This window comes from Petaurus breviceps, unplaced genomic scaffold, assembly GCF_028583685.1.
Source record: "Petaurus breviceps papuanus isolate PSGF00001 unplaced genomic scaffold, PetGlider_PUasm1.0 78, whole genome shotgun sequence".
Taxonomy (NCBI): Eukaryota; Metazoa; Chordata; class Mammalia; order Diprotodontia; family Petauridae; genus Petaurus; species Petaurus breviceps.
Window position 1 is genome coordinate 519,815 of NW_027186502.1, and position 9,869 is coordinate 529,683.

General features: G+C 40.6%; 1 protein-coding gene across 5 annotated transcripts in view; it reads left to right on the forward strand.

Moving 5' to 3' along the window:
- Positions 1 to 9,869, forward strand: part of VWF (von Willebrand factor) — a 212,622-nt gene that overhangs the window by 91,470 nt on the left and 111,283 nt on the right. For all 5 annotated transcript variants that reach the window (XM_069106080.1, XM_069106083.1, XM_069106078.1 and 2 more), the window contains 2 exons: positions 3,958 to 4,198; positions 7,490 to 7,584. In XM_069106080.1, coding sequence (XP_068962181.1) covers positions 3,958 to 4,198; positions 7,490 to 7,584 — 336 coding nt within the window. The remainder of the gene's footprint in view (positions 1 to 3,957; positions 4,199 to 7,489; positions 7,585 to 9,869) is intronic.

Here is a 9,869-nt window from a genome sequence, read left to right on the forward strand (position 1 = left end):
TATCCCTTTCCTTTCTTCTCCTCCCCTCAAATTCTGACCCCCCCCCCTCCAAGAGCATCTCAGTTTGTCCCTGTTCTGCTTTGACCTGCTAAACCTGAGACTCAAAGGAAGGCAGAATAGGAGAGGCTGAAGTCATGTATAATCCCTATTCAAAAAGACCTCAGAGTTGGAAGAATCCCTTTTCTTTGATGGAGACAATCTAATTTTTTAAAAATAATATTTTATTTTTTACAAAATTACATGTTAAAACAATTTTAATCATTAAAAAAAAAGCTTTTTAGTTCCAAATTCTATCCCTCCCTTGCTCTCTCCTTCCCTCCTTCCTCTCTGAGATGGTAAGCAATCCAATATAGGCTATACATGTGCAATCATGTAAAACATTTCCATATTAGTCATTTTGTATAAGAAGATTAAAATAAAAACAGAATAAAAGAGGAAATAAAGTGAAAAATAGTATGCTTTGGTCTGTATTCAGACATTATCAGTTCTTTCTCTAGAGCACTTCATCATGAGTCTTTTAGGTTTGTCTTGGACATTGTATTGCTGAGAATAGTTAAGTCATTCACAGTTCTTTATTGTGCAATATTGCTATTACTGTGTACAATGTTCTCCTTCTTCTGCTCACTTCACTCTCCATCAATTCATGTAAGTCTTTCCAGGTTTTTCTGAAATCATTTTGCTTGTCATTTCTTATAGCACAATAACATTCCATCACACTGATATACCACAACTTGTTCAGCCATTCCCCAACTGACAGGCATCCCCTCAATTTCCAGTTCTTAGCCACTACAAAGAGTAGCCAGGAATTTTTTTTCGGTACAAATAGGTCCTTCCTATAGCCCTGTTTGGGCTGTAGACCTAACAGTGGTATTGCCAGATCAAAAGGTATGCACAGTTTTATAGCCCTTTGGGCATAGAGACTATTTAATCCAAGTGATACCTGACAGATAAAAGTAACCATACCTTCTTAATCTGAAGGAATTTTAGGATCATAGTACTGAAAGAGAGTGTTTAGACTGTTGTAGGCCAACACCCTCATTTTACAGATGAGAATCCTGGGGTTTAGAGAGGATCCACTGCTTGTAAATGACAGAGCAGGGAGCTGAATCTGGGCCATCTGACTGACTCCCAGCTTTCCCAGCTGCACCCTGCTCCCTCAGGTTACGCAGGACAAATCAGTCAGGAGAGAACAAAGGGCTCTCCTTCCTAGCAGAAATTTTCCTTAGCTATCCCGGAGAATCCCTTGTTGAACACTGACAGTGATCTCCCTGTATTTCCTCCTAAGAAAAATTTGAACCCTTTTATTTGACATTCAAAGTTCTCCATAATTTGATGCTACCCTATCTTTCTAACCTTATGTCTTATATTCTCTTCCATACGCTCTGTCCCCTAGACAAAAACACGGAGAGATTTCTAGTCCCCTAAACACTCTTCTCTCTTTCTGCTTTGGATCGAATTGTTGCTAATGTCCTCTCTCTTCCCCTTTGCCAGCCAAATTCCTAGCCAGGCTTTATAAAGTCCAATTTAAGTGGCACTTCCGCCATGAAAATGCCCTTTACTTTCCCTCAGCCTTCCTGATGACTTTCCCCTCAGACGGTATTCTGCTTGGTACTTCTCTAATGCATTTATATAATGTTATGTAATATGGTTATATTTGGTCTGGACCTGTGACCTCATTGCTGGAAAGACTCATCTCAGGAAAATTCCCTTCACCCTGGCAGAGTCACAACTCCTTGCCAATTTATAATACCAAAGTGTTGCCTGGGGATGTTGAGGTAGACTTGTTAAGCAGCTTATATTTGTCAGAATTAAGGCTCAAATCTGTAGAATAGCCACTAAGTTTTCAGTGAGAGCATTTAAAACTCAAATGGGCACTAGATAAAAACCAGGACTTGATTTGTTGTTTTGGTGATTGTCTAGATTTTTAAGTGTTAATAATAAAGATTAAAGTCTAAAGTGTATGTATATACATGTCCTCCCCCGCCCCCCCTCTCCACCCCTTGCCTTCTTCCTCAAGCCCAGGTGTTGATTTACCTGCATATTTCTGACTTAAACCCAGGACTTTCTTACCCTGAGGCTGGCCTTCTATCCACTACACATTCTATCTCCTCCAATCTCACAATATCATAATAGTCTCTTTGTCTTTTCTCCCCAGACACTGCCTTAGTTAAACTTTATATTTCCCCCAAGACCTAGTACAGGATTCTGAGCACAGTAGGAGCTTAATAAATGTTTGTCGAATGAATAAATGAATGAGCAAACACTCCTCTGCTGCGGTCACCTGATTTTGCTACCACAAGCGTTTGCTTTTTTTGTGGGTTTCAGCCAGCCTGAAAAGACCAATTTGGAAGCAAAGAACTTTTTCACACTGAACAAAGGGAAAATAACAGTACCTCCGGAAGGATTCACCTTCATGTAGTGCCTTAGCGTTAGGAAAGACCTTGATGTACATTGGAGTGCACCTCATTTAAGCCTTCCAAGCTGTGCCTTGTTCTAATAGTACTAATTAATGCTAGAGTTGGGACTTTCTTCCACTGCACCACAATGTTGTCTCTGAGCTAATTAAGCTGTTTATACTTGTCCAAAGTGTTTGCTTAAGGGGCCTCCCTGAGCCTGATTGCTACACGCCATGCCACACTGGTCTGACGGGTGCTGTGTTCTGTTCCCAGAATGCCAGAGCCAGGCCATGGCCGCACTCTTTGAAGCTGAGCCTCTCTGGGACCTTAAAGGGTTTGTTGTAGTCCCACCCATCCTGAATCATTAGATAGCAGAAGGCTGGCAGGAAGGAAGTGGTTGGAAGGTTGTCCCTTCTCTTTGGAACTATAAACTGCAGTGTGTCAGGACCTTATTGGTAAACTGATCCTTTGTGAGGGGCACTGGACTTGAGGTTTTACTAGTAGTCAGAAGTCGCTCTATCAAGGTGTATCTGCATCTGCTCTACAAGTTGGGTTTTTTTGAGCTACCTGGGTGGGGAGTGCTGAGAGGTAAAGTGATGTATGCAGTCATACAAGTCTGTATGTATTGGAGGCAGGCTATGAACCCAGGTCATACTGATTCTTAGGTCAGCTCTGTATCCCTTACAACATTTTGCGCCTCCTGAACCATGGACCAGTAGTTATCACTTGACTAGTAAAGGTTTTGTAAATACTTTTCCACGAGTGAGGAATGTGAGAGCTTCAGTTAGATGCACATAGATGAATTGTAGACAGAAAGCTTTGTCATTTAGCTCACCTGGAAAGCCTAATAAACTAGTCTCACTTTTATAGTCTCTACCAGGCCAATTAGTTAACTCTTAACTTTGCATTTGGGGCAGCTAGGTAGCATAGAGGATAGGGCACTGGGTTTGGAATCAGGAATCAGGAAATTATCTTCATGAATTCAAATCCAGCTGTGTGACCCTGGGCAAGTCACTTTACCCTGTTTGCCTCAGGTTCATCATCTATAAAATGTGCTGGAGAAGGAAATGGAAAACCACTCCAGTATCTTTGCCAAGAAAACTCCAAATGAAGTCATGAAGAATCTGAAACAATTGAACAACAACAAACTTTGGTACTTAGTCTACTCTTGATGGGCTACCAGGGAAAACCCCTGGAGCCAAGTCTATACTGCACTCTTATTCTCCCCCTCTTTCACACAATTTTTCCCTGTGCTTCTTTAAGTAATTCTTCCCTGGTCTTTCTCTTTCCCCATTGTTCTGATGATGTATCAAGTGCATCCAACTAATGATAAAAATAACATCTTCAAAATTCCCATTCATACCAGCATGTACAAGGTAACAGTGGATAGTGGAAAAAGGTACAGGCTCAGTACACACAGATTGGGGAAGGGGCTTATTCCTTATGACTGCAGGTAGTGATATGTCTGAATCTAGGGAGGAGGGCACATATGGAGCGTTCCTCCCCCGCCATCACAAATGCCAAGACCAAAACTTTCACTCTTCTTCTCTCTCTTCTCCAGCATTAAGCTGTCCAGAGGGCCAGGTGTATCAGCAGTGTGGGACTCCTTGCAATCAGACCTGCCGCTCCCTCTCCTATCCAGATGTGGAATGCAGTCAGGTCTGCCTTGAGGGCTGTTTTTGTCCTCCTGGGCTATATACTGACGAGAAGAGAAACTGTGTGCCCAAAGCCCAGTGCCCCTGTTATTATGATGGTGAGATCTTTCAGCCTGAAGATATCTTCTCAGACCATCACACCATGTGGTGAGTGCCTAATGGCTGTATTATAGGAAGGAATCATAGAGCTTATCCAGCCCAATCTAGAGGCAGCTACCTGGTACAGTAGATGGGGTATTGGGCTTATAGCCAGGAAAACCCGAGTTCACAATTGGGTATAGAAATCTATATTACCCTACAGGAAAGTAGGAAGGGAAAGGGATAAGAGAGGGGGGGAGATCATAGAAAAACAGGCAGATTGGGGGAAGGGGTAGTGAGAAGCAAACACTTTTGAGGAGGGACAGGGTGAAAGGAGAGAAAGAATAGAATAAATGGGGGGGTGGTGGTGAGGAGATAGGATGGAGGGAAATATAGTTAGCCCAGGTAGCAAGTTTCTCTGATAAAGGCCTCATTTCTCAAACATATAGAAAGCTGTCAAATTTATAAAAAATAAGAGTTATTCCCTAATTTATAACTAATCAAAAGAAATGAACAGTTTTCACATGAAGCAATCAAAGCTATCTATAGCCATATGAAAAAATGCTCCAACTCACTATTGATTGGAGAAATGCAAATTAAAATAATTCTGAGGTACTATCTTTTTTTTTCTTTTTTTGTCAGGGGGGAGGGAGGGCAATTGGGGGTAAGTGATTTGCCCAAAGTCATACAGCTAGTAAGTGTTAAATGTCTGAGACCGAATTTGAACTCAGGTCCTCCTGACCTCAGCACCGGTGCTCTACTCACTGCAACACCTACCAGCTACCCCCCCGAGGTACTTACTATCTTATACCTATTATATTGACCAATAGGACAGAAAAGGTAAATGACAAATGTTGGAGGGATTGTGGAAAAAATAAGACTTTAATGCACTGTTGGTAGAATTGTGAATTGATTCAACTATTCTGTAGAGCAATTAGGATCTATGCCCAAAGGAATATAAAACCATGCACATCTTTGACCTAGCAATACCCCTATTAGGTCTGTATCCCAAAAGACATAAACAAAAAGGAAAAGGACCTATATGTACAAAAGTATTTAGCAGCTATTTTCTGGTAATAAAGAATTAGAAGTTGAGGGGAAGCCCATCAATTGGGGAATAGTTGTCCATATTATTATGATGGAATATTATTGTGCTATAAGAAATGATGGTGAACTACAGCTTGGTTAGCATTCATGTTTACTTTTTGTTAATGAAAATTGGCATTATCTGTATTACAATTTTTTTTTCTGGATTGTATTGTATATCTAAAATATAGCCTTTATCATCATTTAAAAAAAAATAATGATGAGCTGGATGCTCTCAGAAAAACCTGGGGAGACTTGCATGGACTGATGCAAAGTGAAGTGTACTATGTACAAAGTAATAACAATATTATAAGATGATAAGACACCAATGGCTTAGTTATTCTCAGCAATACAATGATCCAAGACAACTCTGAAGGACTTATGATGAAAAATGCTATCCATTCCCAGAGAAAGAACTGATGGTGTCTGGATACAGACTGAAGCATACTTTTAAAAACTTTATTTTCCTTAAGGATCTTCCCCTCCCCTTGACCTATGTTTTCTTTCACAACATGACTATTATGGAAACATGACTACACATGTATAACCTATATCATGCTTGCCTTCTCAATGGGGGGGAGAGGGAAGAAGGGAGAGAATTTAGAACTCAGTTTTAAAAACGAATGTTAAAAATTGTTTTTATGTGTAACTGGTGAAAAATAAAAATAAAAAAAGGAAATCCTGAATTCAAATCTAGCCTCAGAGTTTAACTGGCTAGGTTAACCTTGGGCAAGTAATTTAACCTCAGTCTGCCTCAGTTTCCTCATCTGTAAAATGGGGATAATAAGAACAACTACCTCCCAGGGTTATTGTAAGGATCAAATAAGATATTTGTAAAATGCTTAGCATAAAACCTGGTACATAGTAACCACTAAATAAATACTTATATCTTTCCTTCCTTTTATTTCACAAATGAAGACTATGCTATTCAGATAAAGTAGTTTGCTCTAGATCAAGTGTTGTATTTAATGATAGATAATAGGTCTCCTGACTCTCTTTTACTGTGTCTTGGGTAGGCTAGAGCCCTAGGCTAGAAATGCAGAATCTTTTTTTTTTTTTAAATGTAAACTATGCCCAACAGCCCACATTCTCTCATTGTTCCTGTTTCATGCTTGGTTGCTTGGTCCTACTTCTTGACCTCAGTGTGATAAGACCTGAAGGAGATGATAAAGAGGCAGAGTTAGGTGGTAAAGTAGGCAGAACCCTAGACTTGCAGTCTTAGTGGAAGACTCGAATTCGAATCCTGCCTCAGACACTTACTAGCTGTATAACCTTCCTCAGCCTCAATTTCCTCATCTTTAAAATGGAGATAATACCTCACAGGCTTATTGTGAGGACCTGAGGAGAAAACTTAGATAAAGTGTTCTTTAAACCTTATAGAGCACTATATAAATCCAAGTTATTAGCTATTATTATTAGATGAGTGTTTGGGCTCCTTTGTGAGGGTCCAGAAAAAATGAAATGTATCAGGAAGCATGATAGTCTTTAAAGATGTGATTGGCCAGCCACAACCTTGTGCTGCTATGCTTCATGGGGCCCCTTCTTTGACACAAATGACTCCATTCAATGATCCTTTTCCATTTCCTGTAGCCCAGGAACAACAGGCTGTTGAGATAGCCTTGATCAGTGTCATTCAATTAATTTACAGTATGACCAACACTAGACCTAGACCTTTGTCATCAGTCACTCTATGCCAAGGACATCTGGACAAAGGGCTCTTCCTGCTTGATTGCTTTCTTGAATTTTTCCTTGCTGTTCTTTCTTCTAGCATACTGTGTGTTTCCTTCATGTTTTGTCTTTGTCCAATGCTTTGTAATTCAACACACAGTCTTTTGGAGATGAGCCTGCATATTGCCTTGCCTCTCCTTCCCTTTCCTTTTCTTCCTTTCCTTTGTCTTCTTTTGCCTTGCCTTCCCTTCCCATTTTTCTTTTTCTTCAGCAAAGAGAACTTTCTGTCTGTTTATTCATTTCTCAAACAACCCTTAGGAGAATTAGTGGGTGTGGTTTTGGTAAGTATGATGGATACCAGTAAAAACCTTTGTGACTCAGAAGGGTTTTGGACCCAATCTGCAAAGTCATAAAGATTAAGACTGGAAGTCAGACCAAGTCTTCTTCAAGGGTCCTTTGAAATACTGAGCCCTGTGTTTATTTTGTTAGAGAAGAGGTGGATCCTGGGGGAGAGGTTTTTCTAGGCTCTGAGTTAAAAAGAGTGCATGTGACTGTCTATTTATTCCATTTCGGGAAGGATTTAAATGGGTTTTTATTTTTCTGTAGCTACTGCGAAGATGGTTTTATGCATTGTAGTACCAATGGACTTCCTGGTGGCCTGTTGCCAGATGTTATTTTTGACAGTCACCCATCTTCTCGAAGTGAGTATGGCTAGACTGTGATGAGTGAGCGCTTCCTTTTTTTTGCCCCCACTTACCACATTATCTACATGTAATAGAGAGACTGACCAGTGAGGGTCCAGTCCTCCCAGCAGGCAGGGCAGGCTCTGCCTGCTGCCTGATCCACAAGGAAACTTGGTAAACCAACTTGCAGAAATCTAAGAGGTAATTTCGGCAAACAGAAGACACTTCCCATGCTCTGAGCCCTGGGTAATCAGTAGCCAGAACACTCACTGCACTGATTTGTGTGTGCTCTCTGCCTCTACATGCCTTTGTGTGTCCAGAAAATTGGGATAATAGCAAGATTTCTTTTGGGTAGTCAGAGGGGAAAGATGGAGACTGAATTTTCTGTGTAATTGCGTTAGTGCTTGTTAGTGAAATCGCAGTGTAATCTGTGGCCCAGGGCCCCCCAAGACTCTGGTCTCCTATGTACTAGTTTAAATACTGGGGGCTGACCCCAAGAAGGTAATTTTCTCTCTTTGGTTCCTTCCCCTGGTGTTGCTCTAGGAAAATATAGGCTACTTTTGGTTTAGCTCATAGTTTCTCCAAAAGTAGGTGAGAAGTAGAACTCCTACAAGCATTCAAGGGAATAAGTACAAAATTGATAGAGGAGGCTAAGATGGCGGGACAGAAGGAAATGTTATGACTCAGCCCTACTACAGCATGAAATAAAGACCCGATTACCATACAGCTTACCTCCCTTGACTGGCTGCAGGTATGGTCCAGGTCCTCTGAGAGATGAAAGTGAAAGTGAAAGAATTTTTAAGGGTTGAAGATAATCTCATTTGGAAGAGGCAAAAAACCCAAACAATCCTCCAGCAAACAAATAAAATCTTAGCCCTGACTATCTGACTGCCTGACTGCCTGGTTGCCTGTTGCTTTTAGAGGGAAAAAAAGGGGGAATGCACAGGTGGGCCTCAGTTGGTTACTGAAAAAAAGGACCTTGAGACAGTGAGATAAATAAAGATAAAGATTCCTTCTCTCGAATTCCTGTCCCTTCCCCCTCACCAAAAACAAAACACAAAAAAACAGGAAAAGGCTTCAAATGGGTCTATTCAACCAGAGAAGGTTAACTTCTGACTTAATTGAGGATTGAAGAAAAGACCTTCTTTCTTTCCAAGAAAAGGACGTTAACTTAGACCAGTCATAGAGGGAAGGGGGAAACCTCAGTGTCCTTGGTGAAGGAAAAGCCACTCCAACTTAGTCTTATCCTGAGAAAAGAGGAATTGTATCTGACTCTTCATGATGCCACGCACGACACTGTCCATGTCAATACTTGGCAAATTGGAGTGGTTTGCCATTCCCTTCTCCAGTGGATTAAGTCAAACAGAGGTTAACTGATTTGCCCAAGGTCACACAGCTAAGCTAGTAAATGTCTGAGGCAAGATTTGAGCTCAGGTCTTCCTCACTCCGGGTCCAGCACTCTACTAAGCCACCTACTTTCCTCTGAGGAAAGGAGTAGCCCAGGGCAAAAGAAAGACTCCCAGGGTGAAGGAAACATCCTTAGTTCCCTCTGATCCCAGAGTAGAGGAGACCTAGAACTCAACTCCTGAGACATCGATAAAACTTGGAGGAAAAAAAATGATGATCTGACCAGAATTTCCCTTGTGGTTGGAGCTAGCAAACATCTTATATATTCTTAACCTGTGTTTGACAGGTAACTTTTTTGAGAAGAGCCTTTTAAAAGGCTGAATTTGCTTTGCTGGTAGTCCTTAAAAAAAACCCCAAACAATAAACATACTGGGATTTTATATCCTGGATTCTCTATACCTTTTAGTCAGTCTGTATGACTGTGAATGTGGTCCGATATAGAAAATAATTTGCAAAACCTTTCTCTTGTCATATTTTAATCAAGGAGATGAGGAAATAGGCATATTGATCCATGATTACTACATCCTCCTATCCTTCCCCTTTTTTTGGGCAATAATAATATTTATGATTTTCCCCAATCATTCTTAACCTCTAATTATCAATATAAGGTAAGATAAAACAGAGAGACATATAATCATCTGCTAAGAGCCCAAAGGGAAGAGTTATTCCCTATAGATGGTGAAGATCTCTAAATGCTATGGTTTCTAAATGACATGGTATTGATTGTAGTAATCTCCTGAATACTCCAGAACATCCTGAGAGATTCTATCATTTATTTATTTATTTGTTTTTGCCTTTTTGGAGGGCAATTGGGATTAAATAACTTGCCCAAGGTTACACGGCTAGTTTTGTGTGTGTGTGTGTGTGTGTGTGTGTGTGTGTGTGTGTGTGTGTGT